The 26,661-nt window shown below is 48.4% G+C and overlaps 1 protein-coding gene across 1 annotated transcript in view; it reads left to right on the top strand.

The window, feature by feature from the left end:
• The window catches only part of robo1 (roundabout, axon guidance receptor, homolog 1 (Drosophila)), a 360,349-nt gene that overhangs the window by 261,642 nt on the left and 72,046 nt on the right, over positions 1-26,661 (top strand). Inside the window, exons 5-8 of the mRNA XM_078233066.1 lie at positions 1,352-1,490; positions 3,828-3,955; positions 18,304-18,315; positions 22,334-22,458. Coding sequence (XP_078089192.1) covers positions 1,352-1,490; positions 3,828-3,955; positions 18,304-18,315; positions 22,334-22,458 — 404 coding nt within the window. The remainder of the gene's footprint in view (positions 1-1,351; positions 1,491-3,827; positions 3,956-18,303; positions 18,316-22,333; positions 22,459-26,661) is intronic.

Here is a 26,661-nt window from a genome sequence, read left to right as displayed (position 1 = left end):
AGTCTTCCAAGCCGGGAATCGGACCGAGGTCCCTGGCGTTGTGAGGCAGCAGTGCTAACCCACTGTGCCGCCGTGCCACTCTATAGATGCGAGAGGAATCCTGGATTTGTAAGGTGCTTGTGAAAGCAGCATCACACCAGGCATGATGATCAAGAAAGATTGAACAGGGCTGGGGATCTCTTCTCCAGGAGAGGGAAGTTTAAGCGGTGATTTAGATAGCTTTAAAACAAAAACAAAACATATTTATATCGTGAGACAAGGAGAAAATACTGTCTGCGAAATCAAAACAGGAAATGTTGCAAAAACTCAGCAGGTCAGACAGCATCAGCGGAGAGAGAAACAGAGGTACCGTTTCAGGTCGACAGCCTTCCCTCAGAAGCACCGGAGCTTCAGCCTTCCCAGTGTTAAATTGGAGGAAATTCCTGCTCATCCGGTCCCAGATGTGGGATAAGCGACCTGATCATTCAGCAACAGTGCAGGAGTCGAGAGGGGTGGCGGCTGTGGGAGAGTCGGGTGTTGAAAGGATACGTGTGAAAGCTAATGCTGCAGGTGAGAGGCAGCATGCAGAGGAGAAACAGGCAGGTGACAGGGATAGATCCGTGAGGAAGACCAGAGGTGACTTATGCAGGGCTTCGATGGGGTAGACAGCGAGAAGACAGTTCCACTTGCTGGGGCAAACCAAAATTCAATTTCATAGAATCCCTACAGTGCAGAAGAAGACCTTTCGGCCCATCGACACTGCACCGACCATAATCCCACGCAGGCCCTATCCCCATAACCCCATGCATTTACCCCAGCTCGTCCCCCTGACACTAAGGGGCAATTTAGCATGGCCAATCCATCTAACCCACACGCCTTGCAGACTGTGGGAGGAGATCGGAACACCCGGAGGAAACCCACGCAGACACGGGGAGAATGTGCAAAGTCCACAAAGACAGTGACCCAAGTCGGGAATCAAACCCGGGTCCCTGGCATTGTGAGGCAGCAGTGCTAACCCACTGTGCCACCGTGCCAAACCAAACCAGAGGCAGAAATTTCCAGCCCAGTCACAGCGTGGGGGAAGAGCCATAAAATGCAGCGAGATGTTCAATCCTCCATTTTGACTTCGATGGGGAGAGAAGATTCCGCTAGCGGGGAGGGAAAGCTGGGAAATTCGGCTCTTGGGGTCGGTAATATTAGATCATCGCTAATTAGTCCAATAGGGGACTGAGGAGAAATGAGCCGGGGAGTGGTGAGAACGATCGGAAGGCTGAGGGGTTGTTTCTGTTTTGATTGGTGATGCCTGGGGACTGCGCTGATGTTGAGAGATTGATTTAATGCCCCCCCCTCCTCTTGTTGCTGCTCTCCCCAGAGCGACCTTCCTTCGTGAAGAAGCCCAGCAGTCAGGTCGTGCTGGTGGACGCGACGGTGGAGTTCCAGTGCGAGGCTCGAGGGGACCCCACCCCAACTGTACACTGGAGGAAGGAGGATGGCATGCTACCCAAGGGCAGGTACGGAAGCTGCACTCGCACCGGTACCAGCCGTGCCACTGAATAGAGTGCCACCCTCGCTGCTGTGAACACAGACACCAGCCGCAGAAAGCCAGCACTTTCATTTCTCAGCCTGTCTCAGTCTCCGTTGCTTCATTGCCAACTAAATACTTACTGAGTGCAGCCAGCATTGTAACACTGAGAACCCCACAGCTAATTTTCACACAGCGAGATCTCACACACAGCAATGTGACAATCACCAAATAATCTGTCCTTCAGCAATGACAGTGACTCCTCCAGCACTGACCCTCTGACAGTGCGGCACTCCCTCAGTACTGACCCTCTGACAGTGCGGCACTCCCTCAGCACTGACCCTCTGACAGTGCAGCACTCCCTCAGTACTGACCCTCTGACAGAGCAGCACTCCCTCAGTACTGACCCTCTGACTGTGCGGCACTCCCTCAGTACTGACCCTCTGACAGTGCAACACTCCCTCAGTACTGACCCTCTGACGATGCAGCACTCCCTCAGTACTGACCCTCTGACAGTGCAGCACTCCCTCAGTACTGACCCTCTGACAGTGCAGCACTCCCTCAGTACTGACCCTCTGACAGTGCGGAACCCCTCAGTGCTGACCCTCTGACAGTGCAGCACTCCCTCAGTACTGACCCTCTAACAGTGCAGCACTCCCTCAGTACTGACCCTCTGACAGTGCAGCACTCCCTCAGTACTGACCCTCTGACAGTGCGGCACTCCCTCAGTACTGACCCTCTGACAGTGCGGCAGTCCCTTAGTACTGACCCTCTGACAGTGCAGCACTCCCTCAGTACTGACCCTCTGACAGTGCAGCACTCCATCAGTACTGACCCTCTGGCAGAGCAGCACTCCCTCAGTACTGACCCTCTGACAGTGCAGCACTCCCTCAGTACTGACCCTCTGACAGTGCAGCACTCCCTCAGTACTGACCCTCTGACAGTGCGGCACTCCCTCAGTACTGACCCTCTGACAGAGCAGCACTCCATCAGCGCTGACCCTCTGACAGAGCAGCACTCCATCAGTACTGACCCTCTGACAGTGCGGCACTCCCTCAGTACTGACCCTCTGACAGTGCGGCACCCCTCAGTACTGACCCTAAGACAGTGCGGCACTCCCTCAGTACTGACCCTCTGACAGAGCAGCACTCCATCAGCACTGACCCTCTGACAGTGCAGCACTCCCTCAGTACTGACCCTCTGACAGTGCGGCACCCCTCAGTATTGACCCTCTGACAGTGCAGCACTCCCTCAGTACTGACCCTCTGACAGTGCGGCACTCCCTCAGTACTGACCCTCTGACAGAGCAGCACTCCATCAGTACTGACCCTCTGACAGTGCGGCACTCCCTCAGTACTGACCCTAAGACAGTGCGGCACTCCCTCAGTACTGACCCTCTGACAGAGCAGCACTCCATCAGTACTGACCCTCTGACAGTGCGGCACCCCTCAGTACTGACTCTAAGACAGTGCAGCACTCCCTCAGTACTGACCCTCTGACAGTGCGGCACTCCCTCAATACTGACCATCTGACAGTGCGGCACCCCTCAGTACTGACCCTAAGACAGTGCGGCACTCCCTCAGTACTGACCCTCTGACAGTGCGGCACCCCTCAGTACTGACCCTAAGACAGTGCGGCACCCCTCAGTACTGACCCTCTGACAGTGCAGCACTCCCTCAGTACTGACCCTAAGACAGTGCAGCACTCCCTCAGTACTGACCCTAAGACAGTGCGGCACCCCTCAGTACTGACCCTCTGACAGTGCGGCACCCCTCAGTACTGACCCTAAGACAGTGCAGCACTCCCTCAGTACTGACATTAAGACAGATGAGAAATTGCAACAACACTCTCTGACCTAGAGTGTGGATGTTCTACATTCCCTCGGGCTATATTGGGGGCAATTCCACTCCCCCGGTATCTTGTCCAATGCTAATCTGTCAAAATCACAAAAAAATGATTACCATCACACTGCTGTCTGTGGAATCTTGCTGTGCCCAACTTGGCTTCATTGTAACTACACTTGCAAAAGCCCTCATTGGCTGTAAAGCCCTTTGGGATGTCCTGTGATTGAGAATGGTGCTGCAGAAATGCGATTTCTTTCATTTGCTTAACAGCAGCCCCGGCGAGGTGCATCAGTCCACCCCTCCCTAAACTCCTTCCCCTGACTGTGCGATGATCCATTCTGCCCCCTCTCCCTGCTTGCCCCGTAGAGCGTCTTCCACCTGAGGGGGTGGCGTTGGGATGCCAACACTTGCCCTGTCTCTGTACACGCCGCGCTGTTGGCAGGAATCACCCTCTGTCATCTCGCTCTCAATCCGTTCCACAGGTCCGAAATCCAGGGGGGAAATACACTGGTCATTCGACATGCCACAGCAACGGATGTGGGGACCTACACATGTGTGGCCAAGAACATGGTGGGGAAAACCGAGGCTTCAGTCACACTGACGGTGCACGGTGAGTGTAGCACCATCCTTCAACCTATCGTACAGACAGGGGGAACGCAAGAGGAACAAGGGATAGAGGAGAGACAGAAGGAGCAACTGGGCAAGGAAGAGAGTGAGGGTAGAACAGAGGCAACAAGGGATTAGGGAGTGTGAGATAGATAGTGAGTTGGGGAAAGATAGAGTGAGACAGATAACAAGGGGAAGGGAAAGAGAGAGAAAGTTTCAAGTTTATTTATTAGTATCACAAGTCGGCTTACATTAACACTGCAGTGAAGTTACTGTCAAAATCCCCTAGTCGCCACACTCCGGCGCCTGTTCGGACACACAGAGGGAGAATTTAGCACGGCCAGTGCACCTAACCAGCACGTCTTTCGGACTGTGGGAGGAAACCAGAGCACCCGGAAGAAACCCCATGCAGACACAGGGAGAACATGCAGACTCTGCACAGTGACCCAAGCCGGGAATCGAACCCAGGTCCCTGGCGCTGTGAGGCAGCAGTGCTAACCACTGTGCCACCGTAGGGTTCAGGGGAGAAAGAAAGAGAGACAGGAGGAGAAAGGCAGAGAGAAAGAGACAGACATGCTACAAGGGGAAAGAGAGAGAGAGAAACAGCTATGAAGACAGAAAGAGGGAGAGTAAGAAGGAGAGAATCGCAAAAGGACAAATAGGGCGAAAGAGAAGGAGAGAGTGAGAGAGGAAAGAAAGGTTGTAAGAAAGAAAGTGAGGGAAGGAAAGAAAGTTTGAGAGAAAGAAAGATTGAGAGAAAGAAAGAAAGAACGAACGATGGATAGATGAGAGAGGCAGAGACATGAGCGACAAAGTGAGAGAAAGCGACAGAGAAGTAAACAGAGACAGGGCTGGGCTGATCTCTAAACTGTTGTAACCTTGATCCCGCGGTTGTAAGTGCTGATAGAGATTAGAGATTGTTATCGATGGCAGGCTGAGTCTGGCTACATCCTTCTCCTCTCACTGTCCTGTAATCAACTCTGAGTTATCGCAGATACTAATCAGCTCTGATTGTAGGTGTGATCTCATTCAATAACCATGCAGAATTGCACATCTGTCCTGTTCTTTCTGCCTGTCTCCGTGCGCGCTCTGCTTGTGTGTGTGTTTCTGTGTGTGTGTCTGTCTGTGTTTCTGTGTGTATGAGTGTTTGAGTGTGTGTGCATTTCTGTGTATGTGTGTGAGTGTGTGTTTGCGTGTGTGTGCGAGTGTGTGTGTGTGGGTTTTTGCGTGGGTGTGACTGTGAGTGCATATGTGTTTGTGTGTGTGTGTATATTTGTGTGTGTGTGGGCATACGTGTGTGTTGTGCATGTATCTGTGTGTTTGCGTGTGTCTGTGTATCTGTGCGCAACTGGCATCTAAAGAGAGAAGACTGGTATTCAGCTCCTCACAACCATTGGACGTCTCAAAGCGTTTTACAGCCAATGAAACATTTTGAATAGTCACTGTTGTAGTGTAGGAAATGTGGCAGCCAATCTGTGCACAGCAAGATCCCACAAAAAGCCACACCGTAATCACCAGATAGTCAATTTTTGTGGCACTAATTGGTTCGGGCACCGGGGAGAACTAACATCAAAGCAAAATACTGCGGATGCTGGAAATCTGAAATAAAAATAAATGGAAAGTTCTGACAGTGTCTGGGTGGCTAGTGTTTTGAGTCGAATACGAGTCGTCTTGAGAAGTAAAGGAAGGTCAGCAAGGTGGCTTGGTGTTGGGCGGTGGGGCTGTGGTCCAGAGGGTGTTAGTGAGAGTTAACACAGTCTCTATGAGGTAGAGGTCGATATGTCCGACTCCTAACAGCAGGTTTGATAAGAGAGTCAGGGTTCGACATGACCACCTTGTTCTCATGCTCACACTCCTGTCCTCGGCTTGCTGCCATTTCATAGTGAAAGCTATCGGAAGCTGGAGGAACATCTTCCCACTTAGAGACCCAACATTGAGTTCAACAATTTCAGATCAGCAACCCTTGCCTCCCTTTTGACTCTGAATCTTTTGCCAAGGGGCCAGTCTGTATCTTGTTCTCATGTTTTTGTTTCCAGACACAACTCTTGATTATTCTGCCATTCACCCTCACTCTAAACCTTTGTTTCTTCATTACCGATGTTACCAAGCCCTTTGCCTTTTGCTCCACAACACCTTTACGATGTAATCTCTGCTGCCCTCTACCCTATCAAAGACCTTCCCTCTTGTTGTTCCTCCCCCACTACTCCCCCACTCCCCCCACCCTCCTTCTGGTGAATGGTATAAAAAGTATTGACCGGCAGAGGGGAGACGGAGCCACAAGTTGACATTTCATTTCAAAGACACGAGGCGGGACATTCTCATTTTTGGACTGTGGCTGGAATTTTGGTGCCCTGTCCACCACGGCATCAGAGTGGGCGAAGGGTGGACAATGGAAAGCCCCGTTGACCCCGGGCGGGATTTTATGGCTTCGGGACGAGCGAGACTGGAAATTCCCGCCCGAGGTCAACAGACCTCCGTTGTCCGCCTCTTGCCCGCTCCGATTCCGTGGCGGGTGGGCAGTAGAATTCCGGCGCATGTGTCAATTCAGACAGGAAAGGTGGGCTGTAGCCTGCCGGCTGTGCGGATGGCATTTCCTGCCATAGTTTTTGACACATCGTGCCCTATTTTACCATTTTGATTCTAAGCGCTGGGTGGACTTGAAACTGGGAGTGTTTCAGATCCGACTTTTAGACCCGTTCTCAGGCGCCCCCATACACACTCTGCCTGAAAAAATATCAGCAATTCCGAATCACGCTGCAGAACCTGTGGGCGGGGCTTAACGCGCCCAAAACATAGAACACAGAACAGTACAGCACAGTACAGGCCCTTCGGCCCTCGATGTTGTGCCGAGCTTTGTCCGAAACCAAGATCAAGCTATCCCACTCCCTATCATTCTGGTGTGCTCCATGTGCCTATCCAATAACCGCTTGAAAGTTCCTAAAGTGTCCGACTCAACTATCGCAGCAGGCAGTCCATTCCACACCCCAACCACTCTCTGAGTAAAGAACCTACCTTGGACATCCCTCCTATATCTCCCACCATGAACCTTATAGTTATACCCCCCAGTAACAGCTACATCCACCCGAGGAAATAGTCTCTGAACGTCCACTCTATCTATCCCCCTCATCATCTTATAAACCTCTATTAAGTCGCCTCTCATCCTCCTCCGCTCTAAAGAGAAAAGCCCTAGCTCCCTCAACCTTTCCTCATAAGACCTACCCTCCAAACCAGGCAGCATCCTGGTAAATCTCCTCTGCACTCTCTCCAATGCTTCCACATCCTTTTTATAGTGAGGTGACCAGAACTGCACACAATATTCCAAATGTGGTCTCACCAAGGTCCTGTACAGTTGCAGCATAACCCCATGGCTCTTAAAATTAAACCCCCTGTTAATAAATGCTAACACGCTATAGGCCTTCTTCACGGCTCTATCCACTTGAGTGGCAACCTTCAGAGATCTGTGGATATGAACCCCAAGATCTCTCTGTTCCTCCACATTCCTCAGAACCCTGCCGTTGACCCTGTAATCCGCATTCAAATTAGTCCTACCAAAATGAATCACCTCGCACTTATCAGGGTTAAACTCCATCTGCCATTTTTCGGCCCAGCCCTGCATCCTATCAATGTCTCCTTGCAGCCTACAACAGCCCTCCAACTCATCCACTACTGCACCAATCTTGGTGCCATCAGCAAATTTACTGACCCACCCTTCAGCCCCCTCCTCCAAGTCATTGATAAAAATCACTAATAGCAGAGGACCCAGCACTGATCCCTGTGGTACACCGCTGGTAACTGGTCTCCAGTCCGAAAAATTTCCATCCACCACCACCCTTTGTCTTCCATGAGATAGCCAGTTACTTATCCAATCGGCCAAATTTCCCTCTATCCCACACCTCCTTACTTTCTTCATGAGCCGACCATGGGGAACCTTATCAAACGCCTTACTAAAATCCATGTAAACGACATCAACTGCTCTACCTTCATCGACACACTTAGTTACCTCTTCAAAGAATTCAATCAAATTTGTGAGGCAAGACTTACCCTTCACGAATCCGTGTTGACTATCCCGGATTAAGCTGCATCTTTCCAAATGGTCATAAATCCTATCCCTCAGGACCTTTTCCATTAACTTACCGACCACCAAAGTAAGACTAACCAGCCTACAATTACCAGGGTCATTCCTATTTCCTTTCTTGAACAGAGGATCAACATTCGCCACTCTCCAGTCTTCTGGTACTATCCCCGTGTAAGAGTTTTAACAACACCAGGCTAAAGTCCAACAGGTTTATTTGGTAGCAAATGCCATTAGCTTTCGGAGCGCTGCTCCTTCATCAGATGGAGTGGAAAGCTGCTCTCAAACAGCTCTCCCTGACGAAGGAGCAGCCCTCCGAAAGCTAATGGCATTTGCTACCAAATAAACCTGTTGGACTTTAACCTGGTGTTGTTAAAACTCTTACTGTGTTTACCCGAGTCCAAAGCCGGCATCTCCACATCATGACTATCCCCGTGGACAGTGAGGACCCAAAGATCAAAGCCAAAGGCTCTGCAATCACATCTCTTGCCTCCCAAAGAATCCTAGGATATATCCCATCTGGCCCAGGGGACCTATCGACCCTGAAGTTTTTCAAGTTTGCTAATACATCTTCCCTCAGAACATCCACCTCCTCCAGCCTATCAGCCTGTATCACACTCTCATCCTCGAAAACATAGCCCGTCTCCTTGGTGAACACTGAAGAAAAGTATTCATTCATCGCCTCTCCTATCTCTTCTGACTCCATGCACAAGTTCCCACTACTCTCCTTTACCAGCCCCAACCTCACCCTGGTCATTCTTTTATTCCTCACATAAGAGTAAAATGCCTTGGGGTTTTCCTTGATCCGACCCGCCAAGGACTTCTCATGCCCCCTCCTAGCTCTCCTAAGCCCTTTTTTTAGCTCATTCCTTGCTACCTTGTAACCCTCAAGCGACCCAACTGAACCTTGTTTTCTCATCCTTACATACGCTTCCTTTTTCCTCTTGACAAGACATTCAACCTCTTTTGTGAACCATGGTTCCCTCACTCGGCCATTTCCTCCCTGCCTGACAGGGACATACCTAGCAAGGACATGCAGTATTTGTTCCTTAAACAAGCTCCACTTTTTATTTGTGCCTTTTCCTGACAGTTTCTGTTCCCATCTTATGTTCCCTAATTCTTAAAACACTGCAGCTCCAACAGCGCATGCACAGAAAAAAAAATGATAGAATGCTGCTCCCCTGCCACATCCCTCCCGGGCCGGATAGTGCCTCCCCCTGGCCCCCACAGACATTGTCTCACCTCCACAACATTACTGACCCCCTTACCCCCCACCCCCCCACCACCCAGACCGATCGCCGGCCACTCCCCCCTTTCCCCCCACTGATCTCAGGCAGAGTGGCAGCGGACCCCCCCTTCCCCCCACAGATCTCAGGCAGAGTGGCAGCGGACCCCCCCCTTCCCCCAACAAATCTCAGGCAGAGTGGCAGCAGACTCCCCCTTCCCCGCCACCGATCTCAGGCAGAATGGCAGTGGACCATCTTTCACCCCCACTGATATCAAGCAGAGTGGCAGTGGACCCTCCCTTCCCCTCACTGATCTCAAGCAGAGAGCTGTCAGACGCTCGGCACTTAGCTCCTCACTAACTGGAGCACCTGAATCGGACTTTTAGGGAGCATGTCTGTTTTGCGCTGATTCTGGATGGGTGAACATGGTGATAAAGGGGGAAGTGCCGGTAAGGATGGGTGTGCAGCCCATTAAGTCAATTTAGATGCACACAAATGCATTTAAGTTTTTCATCGCGCCCGTTTCGGGCGCGGTCCCGATCGCGGCCATTTTTGGGCTTTGGTAAAGGGGGAACCGGCGCGGAGGTGGGCGCGGATTGCACTACTCATCTCACGCCCAACTTTACCAAGTTTTCACACCCGAAAACGGGTGAAACACGATGGTAAAATTGGGCCCACAGTTGCAAAAGAAATCTAGGAGGCGGGCCTCACGACACCTGAGGCTTTTTGTGGGATCTTGCTGTGTGCAGGTTGGCTCCCAGCAACATTGACTTTTGAAAGATCCGGAAGGGGTATCTCGATATAAAAAATGAATTTGAGAGGCTGGCGTTCCGATGCATTTGCTGCCCTTGTCCTTCGGGATGACTGGAGATCCTGGATTTGGGAATTGAAGCCAAGGATTTGTGCTTGCAAAGAAATGAGGACCCAGAATTCCGGGGTTTAAGGAGAAGGCTCGGTATTTCCTTCTCAAGGCAACAAGCATAGAGTATTAAATGCTAGTCTTGCCAATGCTGCCCATATCAAAAAACAATAACACCTTGCATTTATATAGCAACTGTAACAGTACCGTCTGACTCAAGAACAGCTTCTTCCCTGCTGCCATCAGTCTTTTGAATGGACCTACCATTATTAAGTCATTAAGTTGACCTTTCCTTACACCCTAGCTATGACTGTAACATGACATTCTGCACCCTCTCCATTCCTTCTCCCTATGTACTCTATGAACAGCATGCTTTGTCTGTATAGAGCGCAAGAAACAATGCTTGTCACTGCATCCCAATACATGTGCAGCGAAGGTTTACCAGGCTGATTCCGGGGATGGCGGGACTGATGTATGAGGAGAGATTGACTGGGTTAGGATTGTTTTCGCTGCAGTTCAGACAAATGAGGGGGGACCTCATAGAGACTTACAAAATTCTAACAGAACTAGACAGGATAGATGCAGGGAGGATGTTCCCGATGGTGGGGGGAGTCCAGGATCCAGGGTCACAGTCTGAGGATTCAGGGTAGACCATTTAGAATGGAGATGAGGAGACATTTCTTCACCCAAAGAGTGGTGAGCCTGTGGAATTCATTACCACAGGAAGTAATTGATGCCAAAACATTGAATGCATTCAAGAGGCAGCTGGATATAGCACTTGGGGCGAATGGGATCAAAGGTTATGGGGAGAAAGCAGGATTAGGCTATTGAGCTGGGCGATCAGCCATGATTGTGATAAATGGCGGAGCAGGCTCGAAGGGCTGAATGGCCTCCTCCTGCTCCTATCTTCTATGTGACAATCATAAATCAAATCAAATAAACCCCCAAAGAGCTTCGCAGGACCATTTTACAAACTAAATTTGCCGTTGGGCTAGTTCAAGGCATTGAGAACCAGAAGCTTAGTCAAAGAGGTAGGCTTTATAAGTGCCTTAAAAAGGAGGAGAGAGGGAAGTGGGGCAGTTTAAGGAGGGGATTCCAGAGGCCTCGGGCCTCGAGCTGCTTTTAAACCAGGCCCCAGGCCCCGGCCTCCCCTCAATCAGGGAAAAACTCTCATGTTATGTAAAAATGTTCTATTCCCCTGCTAATCCAGAGATTTATTTGTATGTTTATTTATAGCTTCCTCTATTCCTCTCAAAGGAAATGAGACATAACAAAGTTTGACTGACTGATAACTTTGACCCTTGAGAATATTCAAGGATTTAGATCAAACCTGATAGGATTGAGGTAGAAATACATAAACAATTCATTCCATTCCTGGGAGCTGACTTGAAAATATTCGCAATTTGCCTTCACCACACCTTTTGCGGTGTTCCGTTCACCGTACCGTGGCCCACATGCTTCACTGAGAACCAATGTGCCTTGACTCAGAGGTCACAGATTCCTGCACCAATACTGGGAAGAGTGGTGGTGGGATTATGTTCCGGGACCTGTCAGCCAGATGCCTGCACTCATGATCCAGAGAGTGTGACAGGCAGTTTAAGAATTTGAACTCATTCTAAATCAACCTTCGGCCCTCCTCTCGAGACAGCTGCCTCTCCCGGGTAGGGGAGCAGAGCTTGGCAAGAATCGGACAGATTGATTGGGGTACATAGGAGGCTGGGAGGCCGTGACCCCCACCGGCTCCCGGTTAAACGCCCTGCATGGGGAGCGAGGCAAGGGGCAGTCAATGATACAAGACCCACCTGCACCCTCTCCTTTCCTTCTCCCATGTGCTCTATGAACGGTATGCTTTGTCTGTATAGCACACAAGAAACTTTTCACTGTATCCCAATACATGTGACAATAATAAATCACATCCAATCAAATCTAGAGGGCTTAGGTTTAAGGTGAGAAGGGAAAGATTTAAAAGGGACCTGAGGGGCAACCTCTTGATGCAGAAGGTGGTACGTATATAGAATCACAGAATCCCTACAGTGCAGAAGGAGGCCATTTGGCCCATCGTGTCTGCACCGACAACAATCCCACATCGGCCTTATCTGCGTAACCCCACATATTTATTCCACTAATCCCTCTAAACTATGCGGACCGGGACACTAAGGGGCAATTTAGCATGGCCAATCCACCTAACCCGCACATCTTTGGACTGTGGGAGAAAACCGGAGCACCCGGAGGAAACCCACACAGACACAGGGAGAATGTGCAAACTCTACTCAGACAGTGACCCAAGTCGGGAATCAAACCTGGGTCCCTGGCACTCTGAGGCAGCAGTGTTAGCCACTGTGTCACTGAATGAGCTGCCAAAGAAAGAGGTTGAGGCAGGTTCAATAGCAACATTTAAAAAGCATTTGGATAAGTACGTGGATGGGAAAGAGTTAAAGAGATATGGGCCAAATGTGGGCAATTGGGACTAGCTGGGAGGGCACCATGTCAGCATGGACTGGCTGGGCCGAATGGCCAGTTTCCATGCTGAAATGCTCTGTATTATTCTATAAATCAAATTAAAAGTCCATTCAGTTTGCCTTCTACCCATTTGGCAAGCACATGATACAATGATAATGGAAAATAGCTAATAGCTACACTAACCACCAATTTAAGATAATCGAGCTCGTAACACAGCTCATTCACAGTTGCTAGAAGTGATATACTTTCACACACGGTGACCCATTCTCAGCAAGCCTTGCGCCCTTTGTGAAATGACCCTGGAAAGAGAGGAGACCATAGTTCGCCATTGCTTTCCCCATCGTGAGGTCTGGGCCCAGCAGAGTCGATAAACCACCAATCAGTACCCTTTCCTCTTGTGGAACAAGTCGTTGTGATGGTTTGAAATTTGGCATTCTTGCATTTGTCCCGATGGGTGCGGGAGGAAAATCTTTGTCAACAGCTGGTTCTTTTCGGCAGGAATGGAGTTGCGGATTGGTCACAGTGATCAGTCTGTATTGGTTAGTTTACAACAGAGTCAGAGACAGGAAGTAAGGAAAGCCCAGTGGTGGAAGGAGTTGGCGATCAGAGGTCCCAAGTCACCTGTTCCTCCAAAAAGCTCACAATGTCATGTCTCAAACCGCTAACATGCTGCATCCCAAAATGTCATCTCCTGTGCGAAATCTTTCTCATCATGGCTGCTTGTCCCATTTTAATCATTCCACCTCTTTCAAATCACAGCCAGAGTCAGTCTCTATACAGCCACTCAGATTTGGTGAAGTATATCGATACATTACGATGTATGACGGTGATGTTTGTGATCTTTCCTTTCCCATGCATGAGGTTTCTTATCTTTCTCTGCCATTCATTTTTAAAGACCATCCTTGCTCCTTCGTTGTCCCAGAGACTAAAGGTTCAGTTATGTGTGTGTTACTAAGTCGTGACAGTTCCTGACCTTAGAATCATAGGATCCCTACAGTACAGAAAGAGGCCATTCGGCCCATCGAGCCTGCACCGACAACAATCCCATCTAGGCCCTATCGCCATAACCCCATGTATTTACCTTGCTAATCCTCCTGACAATAAAGGGAAATTCAACATGGCCTATCCACCTAACCCACACATCTTTAGAGTGTGGGAGCAAACTGGAGCACTCGGAGGAAACCCACGCAGACATGAGGAGAACGTGCAAACTCCACGCAGACAGTGACCCAAGCCGGGAATCGAACCCGGGTCCCTGGCGCTGTGAGGCAGCAGTGCTAACCATTGTGCCACCCCGAGTCAGGGTGGTTGCTGGGAGGAATGCAATTGGCCTCAGTGCCCCTGGGCTGTGGTCCCTGGGGCTACAGCTGCAGGAGTTCAGCTAATTCTAGGCATCCAAAATGGAACTGTCTTGGTTTTATGACTTGCCCCACACCATCTAGTGGGGAAGTAGAATTGGGGCTCAAATTGAACACATTGCAACACATTATATCCATGAACCATCTCTGATATCATTGCATTCAATGAACTGCATTTTTGTGGTGTTACAACTAATCTGGAATCTCCTTTCCCTCTCCAACACTCACAGAGATAAACAGCACCCTCCAGAGTTTCCAGAATATTCTGAAAACTGCAATTTCACAGAAAAATATCCACTCGCGCAAACACAAAATATACACAACACGCCAAAGCTAAAAACACACGCAAACACATAAACATGCAAACACAAGTCACAAACATAGACACAAACAAGAAAATGCAAATCACACACAAAAACAAACGTGAACAGAAAGTGCATGCTGTGGGGAGTCTGCATGTTCTCCCCGTGTCTGCATGGGTTTCCTCCGGGTGCTCCGGTTTCCTTCCACAGTCCGAAAGACGTGCTGGTTAGGGTGCATTGGCCATGCTAAATTCTCCCTCAGTGTTACCCGAACAGGTGCCAGAGTGTGGCGATGAGGGGATTTTCACAGTAACTTCATTGCAGTGTTAATGTAAGCCTTTCTTCCCACAGTCCAAAGATGTGCGGGTTAGGTTGATTGGCCAGGTTAAAAATTGCCCCTTCGAATCCTGAGATGCGTAGGTTAGAGGTATTAGCGGGTAAATATGTGGGGGTAGGGCCTGGGTGGGATTGTGGTCGGTGCAGAGTCGATGGGCCGAATGGCCTCTTTCTGCACTGTAGGGTTTCTATGATTCTATGATTCTTACTTGTGACACTAATAAATAAACTTTAAAAAATGCAGACACGAATCACAAACATGCAAACACACAGGGTGGAATTTTACCGGCATATCTGCCCGAGGTTCGTACGATCCCGCCCGAGGTCGATGGAGAATGCCATCCTCCGAGCCTTGGTGCAGGTGGAATCGGGACGGGCGTGCCGGTAAAACTACAGCCACAAACATCAAAATGTAAATCACACGCAAACACAAACATGCACGCAGGTCACAAGTCACAAACACACACGCGAACATGAAAATGTAACACCAGGTTAAAGTCCAACAGGTTTATTTGGTGGCACAAGCTTTCGGAGCGTTGCTCCTTCATCAGGTGATGAAGGGGCTTGGGGCTCCGAAAGCTCGTGCTACCAAATAAACCTGTTGGACTTCAACCTGGTGCTGTGAGACTTCTTACTGTGCCCACCCCAGTCCAACACCGGCATCTCCACATCATGAAAGTGCAAATCACACACAAACACAAACATGCAAACACAAGTCACAAACATACATGCGAACATGAAAATGCAAATCACACGCAAACATACGTGAACAGAAAATGCTAATCACAAACATGCAGACATCAAACACGCATTATAATAGAAAACGTGCAAAAACAAAACATACACAAAAAGAATGCATACGAATGTGAAACGTATAGAGGCAAAAGACACACAGAACCGCACAAGCGATACATTCCCAATCTCTGCACACAAAGATGCACATAGATAAATACAGAGAGCACACAGATACATAACAACAGAGACACAATACGCATTTACTAACAGCTCACAGAAAGAGAAGCAATGTTAAATTCATCAAGCTGCAATCATTACACCTGATGGATGTAGCCAATTTATGCCCATTCTTCAGTGACAATGAGATTGCAAGCTTTAAAAGCAGGTTACTGAAATGAGCTGCATGTTTATCAGATTGCTGCAATGTCAGAGCGATGCTTGTATCAACTGTAGCTTTGCAGGACGTGTTGTAGCTGGCCCGAAAAGACATCGATCAAACGGGTTAGAGGCCTCCTTACTCTAAGTGCTACAAACAGTGCGTGGCCAGTGAAAGAAAGGGCACGTCTGTCTCACAACCATTAACATTACCCGGCTGATTTTGTTTGTTTGATCTGCTCGTGCCACTTCTTGTTTGACTAACTGTACGTGGCCACACTCCAGCCCGTGAAAGCACTCACTGCCTGTAAACCCTCGAGTGTCTGTACTGGCTGAGGGCAGGGTTATCTCAGTCCTGCCTGCAGCTTTACACTGTTCAGCCCGTGCCCGGGACACAGCACAGGACTGGTTCCTAGTCAACAAATAATTCAGCAACTCCACACTACCCCAAATCGGAATGTGACCCGGCAGACCGCCGGCTAGCCAGGCTCTCAGAACAGGGAAAAAATAAATACTCATTGTGAAATAAGTCAATCGGCAAACCTCTTCAGGAATGATTGCAAGTTCCAGCTGTGTTTTATATTGCCTCTCCTTCTCTTCATATCACCACTGCGCCTCCCCCCCTCCGACCCCCAACGCCCACTGCATCGTGCACCCCTCAGCACTGAGTCTCGCCAGGATTACAGCGAAGGAACAAGCCACCCGACTTGGCTGTCCCTCCAATCTCAGCTTGGGTGCTTAAGTCTGAGCAGGATGTTTGAGTGAGAAGGCACATCAGATCAGGAGGAGGCCATTCGGCCCCTTGAGCCTTCACCGCCCCTCCATTCAATCGCATCTTGGCTGATCTTGGGCGGCACCATGGCAGGGTGGTTCGCACAGCTGCCTCACAGCCCCAGGGACCTGGGTTCGATTCCCAGCTTGGATCACTGTCAGGGTGGAGTTTGCACATTCTCCCCATGTCTGCTTGGGTTTCCTCCGGGTGCTCCAGTTTCCTCCCACAGTCCGAAAGACGTGCTGGTTAGGGTGCATTGGCCATGCTAAATTCTCCCTCAGTGTACCCGAACAGGCGCCGGAGTGTGGCGACTAGGGGATTTTCACAGTGACTTCATTGCAGTGTTAATGTAAGCCTACTTGTGACTAATAAATTAACTTTAAAACTTTAAAAACTTTAAAACTTTATCTGTATCCTAACTCAGTCCATGTGCCTTGGTTCCACAACCCTTAATGTCCTTAACCCTTAATGTCCTTATCCAACAATAATCCCTCAACCTCAGTCTTGACTCTTTCAACTGAACCCCAGGCTCAGCAGCACATTGTGAGGGAGAAAGTTCCGGATTTCCACTTGCCTTTGTGTGAAGAAGCTTCCTGATATCACCCCCGTCCCCCCCCGTCCCCGTCCCCGTCCCCCCGTCCCCCCGTCCCCCCACCTGGCTCGAATTTTATAATGTCGCCTCATCCCAACAGAGGAAATAATTTCTCCCTCTTTCCCTATCAATTCCTTTACTCATCTTAAAACCCTCAATCAGATCACCCCTCAATCATCTATACTCGGGGGATTACATATTTATAAGACCTGTTATACAGGTATGATTCTGGTCAATAATAAGGTTAATATACCCTTCCTGAAGCGCATTGCCCAAAATGGATTGTAGATTTCTACATAACTCTTACTCGGACCTGCACAGAAGCTGATAGATGAGGATTGATGGCTTTGGTCCACGGTTCAATTACTACTGAGGCCATTTGAGAATTTTGCATTTGTAATTAACATCACCACAAAGCAGTTGGATTCTTGTTTAAAGAGAAAAGCAACTCCTTCACTGTTGCCCCTTTGGGGAAAGAATGAAGCCTATCACACCTGCTGCCTCACTATGGCCAGCACTTAACCATCCCGCCCACCACAGGGAACGGAGCGGACGAGGGGTGGAACACAGAAAGATCCGTTGACCTCGGGCGGGATTTTACGGTTTTGAGATGAGCGAGGCCATAAAATCCCACCGTGTATGTGATTCCAGTCCCTCCAGTCCCACACCAGCATGGCTGTCTCTTCCCAACCCTCTGAAGCGATGGAGCTGTGTCAAACTGGTTCGAACGCAAGGCCCCGCCATCACCTTTGCAAAGTCTGGGAGATGCTGGCCAGAGTGAAGATGGTGAAATAAGAACAAAGAAAATTACAGGACAGGAACAGGCCCTTCGGCCCTCCAAGCCTGCACCGACCATGCTGCCCGACTGAACTAAAACCCCCTACCCTTCCGGGGATCATATCTCTCGATTCCCATCCTATTCATGTATTTGTCAAGACGCCCCTTGAAAGTCACTATCGTATCCGCTTCCACCACCTCCCCCGGCAACGGGTTCCAGGCACCCACCACCCTCTGTGTAAAAAATCCGCCCCGTACATCTCCTTTAAACCTTGCCCCTCGCACCTTAAACCTGTGCCCCCTAGTAATTGACTCTTCCACCCTGGGGAAAAAGCTTCTGACTATCTGAAAAAGCTTCTGACTATCCAGTGTGTATAAATACTGCTTGAAGTGACAGATCTCTTGTCTTTTTTGCAATGTTGTTGACACTGTTGTGATTCACTCTATTGTTTCATTTATTCATTTTTACCTGTTCTGTTTTGTTCTAGTTGGGTCAGTTGGTAAGTTGAAATCTCATCTGCCATTCTCTGCACTTCATTCTGACCGGGAATCCCCGTCTCACTCTCATCCAAACCTTCCATTCCTCATCAACCAACCAACCAACCAACCAATCCGCTTACATGGTTCTGTTGTCCCTGGCAACACACGGGAAGCAACAGGAAGTGTTGTTTTTTTTAATTAAAGCTGAGAGGGGAGTATGAGTAATGTTGTTCAGAGTGATAAGGTAAAAATATGTTTTACTTCACTGCGGAAAAAAAAACAAATTTCTCCACAGGTTTCAACACGGAATGAGGTAAATGATGTTTTCCAGAAAGACTTTGTGGTTCTGAGTGGGCATGAGGATGGTGATCACTCACTCTGTGGGGAAGCAACTCAAATGTTTCACGAGAGGGACAGTCCCTAAATGTCCCTAAAATGAAACAAAAACCATGCATTTATATCACATCGTCCATGGTGTCCCAATGAGTTTTGCAGTCAGTAAAATAGTTCTGAAGGATCGTCACTGCTGTGAGAAATGTGGCAGGCAATCTGTGTGCTGCTATCTCCTACAAACTGCAATGGGATAAATGATTGATTTTTTAGTGATGATGTTTGAGAGATAAATACTGGTCGCGGACAGCAGGGTGGGGGAGAATCTTTCCTGCCGTTCTTTGAAACAGTGCGATTGGGATAGTTTACACCCATCAGGGTGGGCCTCAGTTAAAAGTTTGGTGCACAACATGTCACTTCTGACAGTGCAGCACTCCCTCAGTATCGCACTGAGGAATGCAAGCCTGGAATTCTGCGCCCAAGTTTCTGGAGTGAGAACTTTCACCCACAACCACCTCACTCTGAGCCACAGCTGGTGAAGGGTGGGTCAGAGTTTGTCTCTGCTGTGCTCCCTTCCTGGGGTAAAATGGTACATGGATGCGCACGAACACACACACATATATGCAAACAAACATATATGTTACACATACACACATGTGCACACATACACAGATACATGCACACATGTGCATACATATGTATATGCACACATGCCCACACATGCATACACCACATGCATACACATCAGGGAGGACCTGTGCACACATGCATAGGCACATGCACACACCCGTGCAAACACACACATGCACATACATACGCATTTGTGCGCACACACGTGCAAGTAGACACATGTCACACACATATGCAAGCACACATATATGTTACATGTACATGCATGTGCACATGCACCGACACATGCGCACACACATGAACACAGACACATGCACATATGTGCATACATATGTATGTGCACACATGCACACACATGCAAATACATACATATTCCACATGTATACACATGTACATGCACGCACATGTGCGCACATACATAGGCACATGCACACCCCCATCTAAACACACACATGCACATACATATGTGCACACACACATGTGCAATAGATACACATGTCTCACTCACACACACACACACACACACTGAAAGATGAGGTGGAAGGTGATGACAACTATCAGTCCTTGCAGAATGGTTAATGCCACCAATGAGAGACATTGAATCAAAGGACCTGACACAGAGAAGGGCAGGAAGATGTCTTTCCACCCCTCCTGACTGCAGGTTTAAGTCGGAATTACTGCTTTAATTCTGACCTGGTAGCTGCAAGCTTTTGTTGAGGGCCGTATCATCAATTTCATCAAATGCCACTCAGTCCCAAAGTAAAATGGAATTTAATCCCTGTAGCTAAAGAGTTAATTCATTAACTTTTCCTTGGCAATTGTCAAAAGAATGGCATGAAAAAATACATTTTTACGCAGCGAGTGGCGGTGATCTGGAACACGCTGTTGGAAAGGGCAGTGGAAACAGATTTAATAGGAAATTTCAAAAGGACACGGGAGAAACACTTGAGAAGGAAAGATTTGCAGGACTGTGGGGCAAGAGAAGGAGAGTGGGATTAATTGGATAGCTCTGCCAATGAGCCAGCAGAGGGATAATGAGCCGAATAGCCTCATTTTGTACATTGTGATTCTATATTGTTAGCAGTTGCAGAAAGTCCACTTTGATTATGCTGATGACTAATGAAATGTTCTCACTCCTACCTGCATGTCGAGTTTCTGCCGGGTCTTTCAAAGAACACTTATTCCCACATCTCCACTTTCCCCGCCACTTTACCTTCTTCAAGTATCTATCCAGTTCCCTTTTGAAAGGTAAGGTAGAATCCACATCCACCATTCCAGATTCTTCACACTCATAGGAAAGGTTTTGGTCTCGTCATCACTGATCCTTGTGCCAATCTCCTTAAATCTGTGTCCTCTATTTGTTGTGACCCTTCAGCCATTGGAAACAGTTTTTTTTTATTTACTCTATCTAAATCTTCCCTGATTTTAAACACCTCTATCGGACCTCTTCGTTAACCTCAGGTGTTCCACAAGGGCTGAATTCCCTCATCCCTGGAACCATTCATATGAATGATCCCTGCCCCCATCCCGAGGGCAAGACATCACAAGGGGCAACAAGGGGTGAGACCAAAAGACCATAAGACATAGGAGCAGAATTAGACCACTCGGCCCATCAAGTCTGCTCCGCCATTCAATCATGGCTGATATTTTTCTCATCCCCATTCTCCTGCCTTTTCCCCATAACCCCTGATCCCCTTATTAATCAAGAACCTATCTATCTCAGTGACCCGGCCTCCACAGCCTTCTGCGGCAGAGTTCCACAGATTCACCACTCCCTGGCTGAAGAAATTCCTCCTCATCTCTGTTTTAAAGGATCGTCCCTTTAGCCTGAGGTTGTGTCCGACTAGTGGAAACATCCTCTCCACGTCCACTCTATCCAGGTGGATGTGAGCCAAACAGAAAGAGGCAGAGCAAGAGAGAAAAGGGGACATGTCCTCTCTCTGTCTGACCCCAAAAACCTCACCCTTCATGTACCCAGAATTGGACTCAGTGCTTCAGCTGTGGCTGAACTGGTGACAATCTCACAGTAAATCTGTGTCTGCTCCTGGCTGAGTGAACATCCTGCAGTGCTCTCAATGTTGGGAACTCACAGGATTACCGTGTAACTGGTGTTTGCAATTCCCAGAAGCTTTCTCTTGTTGGTGAATGAACGCCTTTTAAAAAAATAAAATTGGATATTTAAACATTGGAACTTGGGACCAGAATCGCAGAATCACAGAATCCTCCAGTGCAGAAGAGGCCCTTCGGCCCATCGAGTCTGCACCGACGCATGAAAGGCCCTGACCTGCCCACCTATCCCATTTGCCAGCACTTGGCCCATAGCCTTGAATGTTATGGCGTGCCAAGTACTCATCCAGTACTTTTTAAAAGGATCCCACCTCCATCACCCTCCCAGGCAGCGCATTCCAGACCCTCACCACCCTCTAGGTAAAAAAGTTTTCCTCACACCCCCCCTAAACCTCCCACCCCTCACTTTTAACTTATGTCCCCTCACAACTGAGCCTTCAACTAAGGGGAACAGCTGCTCCCTATCCACCCTGTCCATGCCCCTCATAATCTTGAACACCTCAATCAGGTCGCCTCTCAGTCTTCCCTGCTTCAGAGAAAACCACCCAAGCCTTTCCAACCTCTCTTGCAGACTAAATGGAAGGATTGAATCAATGAATTAGCTGCCTGGTTTCCACATGACGTCAAGCTTAGACAAGCCAGCAAGACTCTTTCAGTGGATGAACAGAAATGTTTTCACGCAACGAGTTGTTGTGATCTAGAAGGCGCTGCCTGAAAGGGCGGTGGAAGCAGATTCAATCTGAGCTTTCAGAAAGAAATTGGATAAGTGCTTGAAGGGGATAATCGTCAAGGCTTTAGGATAAGAGTGGGAAAGTGAGATTAATTGGATAGACCTTTCAAGGAGCTGGCATCAGCTTGATGGGCCAAAAGGCTTCCTTCAGTACAGTATGATTCTGTGATTCTTCCAAAGAGACGGCACAGCCTGTGCTGTATCTATGATTCTATGATTTGATGTTGTGACCTTCGATAGGTCCTGTGATAATCTCTCTTATTTTTTATTGCCCCCACCAGCTCCGCCGCAATTTGCAGTGAAGCCACGGGACCAGATGGTGGCAGTTGGGCGGACAGTCACCTTCACGTGTGAGGCAACTGGGAACCCCCAGCCGGCCATCTTCTGGCAGAGGGAGGGCAGCCAGGTGGGTTCGCGGCAGAGGCTGTCACCGAGGGGGGAAGGTGTGGGGGTGGGGTGGAGAGGGGGGGGCGGGGTTGAACATGACTTTGTGTTGATTTGATATGATTTGATTCGATTTATTATTGTCACATGTATTAACATACTTTGGAAAGTATTGTTTCTTGCGCACTATGCAGACAAAACATACCGTTCATAGAGAAGGAAAGGAGAGAGTGCAGAATGTAGTGTTACAGTCATAGCTAGGGTGGAGAGAAAGATCAACTTAATGCAAGGTAGGTCCATTCAAAAGTCTGACAGCAGCAGGGAAGAAGCTGTTCTTGAGTCGGTTGGTACGTGATCTCAGACTTTTGTATCTTTTCCCGATGGAAGAAGGTGGAAGAGAGAATGTCCGGGGTGCATGGGGTCCTTAATTATGCTGGCTGCTTTACCAAGGCAGCGGGAAGTGTAGACGGAGTCAATGGATGGGAGGCTGGTTTGTGTGATGCATTGGGCTACATTCACGACCTTTTGTAGTTCCTTGCGGTCTTGGGCAGAGCAGGAGCCCAGACCAAGCTGTGATACAACCAGAAAGAATGCTTTCTATGGTGCATCTGTAAAAGTTGGTGAGAATCATAGCTGACATGCCAAATTTCCTTTGAGACTTTAGGAGGGTGGTTGTCATTTGTACCTGGAACCATCTGGTGATGTGTTGCTTGGGGGGGGGGGGGGGGGGGGGGGGGGAAAGGGGGGGGGGCTGTCGGGGGGGGGGGGTGCTTGTGGGGGATTGCGGGAGGGTGCATGGGGTGGGAAGAGAAGGGAGGAGAGAAGATAAGGCATTGACTCCTTTGCCCACAACTTTATGGGAATGGAAGGATACGGACTCTAAGTGCATACAGTTTTAGTTTATGCAGGCATCATGATCGGTGCAGGCTTGGTGGGCCGAAGGGCCTGTTCCTGTGCTGTGCTGTTCTTCGTTCTTTGTCGGTGGCTTTATCTGATCTTCAGTGAAGTTAAGGGCATTAAAAATTGACTCACTCACACCCTTATCCCCAATGGAAATCCTGAGTAATAGTTGGCTGGGAATATGCATCATGTCATCAATAGCTGAGACCAAGATAAGGATCAGAGATTCTACCCACCATTGGAGTTGAGTTTGCTGATTTCGGATGGGAGATTTTTTAATTCATCACTGGGATGTGGGCGTCACTGGCTGGGCCAGAACTTATTGTCCATCCCTAATTGCCCTTGAACTGAGTGGCATGTGAGGCCATTTCAGAGAGGTAGTTAAAAGTCAACCACATTGCTGTGGCTCTGGAGTCACATGTAGGCCAGACCAGGTAAGGATGGCAGATTTCCTTCCCGAAAGGACATTAGTGAACCAGATGGGTTTTTTAAAAATCTGGAAATATCACGGTCACCATCACTGAGGCCAGTTTTATATTCCAAATTTTGTAATTAATTGACTTTAAATTCCACCAGCTGCCGTGGTGGGATTTGAACCCATGTCCTAAGAGCATTTGTTCTGTGCTTCAGAATGATATAGTTCAGTGACAAATTCCGAGATGGTGGAGAGGTTACACATGGCAGGCTGGACATTTTGCTTTTAGTATGTGTTGTGTGTGCTTGTGAGCATGTGTGCGCGATTGCATGAATAAGGGTAGACCCGTGTGTGGGTGTAGTTATGTGAATGAATGTATTCATGTCTAAGATCGGCACGGTGGCACAGTGGTTAGCACTGTTGCCTCACAGTGCCAGGGACCTGGGTTCGATTCCCAGCTCAAGCCACTGCCTGTGTGGAGTTTGCACGTTCTCCCCGTGTCTGCGTGGATTTCCTCCGGGTGCTCTGGTTTCCTCCCAAAGATATGCAGGTTAAGTTGATTGGCTATGCTACATTGCCACTTCGTGTCAGGGGGACTAGCAGGGTAAATATGTGGGGTTACGGGGTTAGGGGCTGGGTGGGATTGTGGTCGGTGCAGACTCGATGGGCCGAATGGCCTCCTTCTGCACCGTAGGGATTCTATGGTTCTAACGTTTGAGAACAAGAGCAAGCCTGGCAAAAGAGCCTCATGCTTGTAAGTGTACGAAAGTGGAAGTTCAGAAGTTTGGACAGAATATAATGAACAGAAAAAGGCGACTAAAAGACTCACGAGGAGATGAAAATTATAGTCTGAGAGAAAACTATCCAGAAATGTAAAAACAGAGAGCCAAAAAGTTTCGATAATTTTTTTACAAAGAAGTAAGTTAACAAAGTGTGTTTTGGTCCTATAGAAAGTGAGTCTGGGCAATTAACAATGGGTAATAAGGAGATAGCAGATGAAGTGAATTTTGCATCAGTCTTCACCACAGAGGATACAAGAGATTGAATAAACTGGGATTGTTCTCCCTGGAAAGACGGAGGCTGAGGGGGCGACCTGAGTTTATAAAATTATGAGAGGTATGGATAGGGTGAACAGTTGGAAGCTTTTTCCCAGGGCAGAAATGACAATTACAAGGGGGCACAAGTTCGAGGTAAGGGGGGAAAGGTTCAGTGGAGATGTGCGGGGGGAGTTTTTTTACACAGAGGGTGGTGGGGGCCTGGAATGCACTGCCAAGTGAGGTGGCTGAGGCAGATACGTTAGTGACATTTAAGACTTATTTGGATAGACACAGGAACAGACGGGGAATAGAGGGATATAAGCAGTTGGTCTAGAGAGGACAAAATGATCGGCACAGGCTTGGAGGGCCGATCCTGTGCTGCACTGTTCTTTGTTCTAACATCCCAGAGATAGCTGTAATTCAGCAAGTGGAAGGGAGGGAGCAGCTCAGAAAATTGCAATCCCCAGGGGAGTGATACTAAGCAAATTATTGGAGCTGTGCCCTGACAAATCCCTGGGTCCTGGAGGACTTCATCCTGGGGTCTTAAAAGAAGTGACGAGTGAGATAGTCGATGCATCGAATTTAATTTTCCAAAATTCCCTAGATTCAGGGAAAATCGCATCAGATTGGAAGGTAACAAATTATTCAAAAAGGGAGGGAGACAGAAGCAGGGAACTATAGACCTATAGCTCACCATCTGTCATCAGGAAAATGTTTAAAGTCATTCTTTAAGAAGTCATAGCAGGGCATTTGGATAAGTTCAAAGTAACCAGGCAGAGTCAACATGGTTTTGTGAAAGGGAAATCATATTTAACCAATTTATTGTGGAGTTCGTTGATGAGGTAACCTGTGCTGTGGATAAAGGGGTGGATGTACTGTACTTAGATTTCCAGAAGGCATTTGATAAGATCATAGAATCATAAAAACTCTACAGTGCAGAAAGAGGTCATTTGGCCCATTGAGTCTGCACCGACCACAATCCTACCCGGGCCCTACCCCCATGTCCCGACATATTTACCCACTAATCCCTCTAACCTACGCATCTCAGGACACTAAGGGGCAATTTTAGCATGGTCAATCAACTTAACCCGCACATCTTTGGAGTGTGGGAGGAAACTGGAGCACCCGGACGAAACCCATGCAGACACAAGGAGAATGTGCAAACTCCACACAGACAGTGACCCAAGCCGGGAATCGAACCCAGGTCCCTGGAGCTGTGAAGCAGCAGTGCTAACCGCTGTGCTACTGTGCCGCATCAAAGGCTGTGGAAAATAAAAGTTCATGGTGTAGAGGGTTGATGGATAGAAGATTGGCTGGCTGACAGAAAGCAAAGAGTAGGCATAAATGGGTCTTTTTCAGAATGGCAAGATGTAATGAGTGGTGTGCCACAGGAATCAATGCTGGGTCTCAACTATTTACAATTCACATAAATGACTTGGATGAAGTGATCAAATGGATGCTAAATTTGCTGATGATACAAAGATAGGTAGGAAAGTTAATAGCAAAGAGAATGTAAGGAAGCTACAAGGGGATATAGGTCGGTTAAAAGAGTGGGAAAGATCTGGCAAATGGCCTATGATGTGGGAAAATGTAAAAAGGTCTGTTTTGACAGGAAGAGTAAAAGAGAAGCATTTTATTTAAATGTTGAGAGATTGCAGAGCTCTGGGATGCAGAGGGATCTGGGTGTTTTTGTGGATGAATCACAAATGGTTCGTCTGCAGGTACAGCAATTATAGGGCACCTTATTTAAGGAAGGATGTAAATGTGATGGAAGCAGTTCAGAGAAGGTTTACTGGACGAACAGCAGGAATGGTGAAGCTCTGACGAAGGGTCACCCAGACTCGAAACATTGGCTCTACTCACTCTCCACCAA

Source organism: Mustelus asterias, chromosome 17 (assembly GCF_964213995.1).
Source record: "Mustelus asterias chromosome 17, sMusAst1.hap1.1, whole genome shotgun sequence".
Classification (NCBI taxonomy): Eukaryota; Metazoa; Chordata; class Chondrichthyes; order Carcharhiniformes; family Triakidae; genus Mustelus; species Mustelus asterias.
Note: the sequence above shows the minus strand (reverse complement) of the source record. Positions and strands in the feature narration are given on the sequence as shown.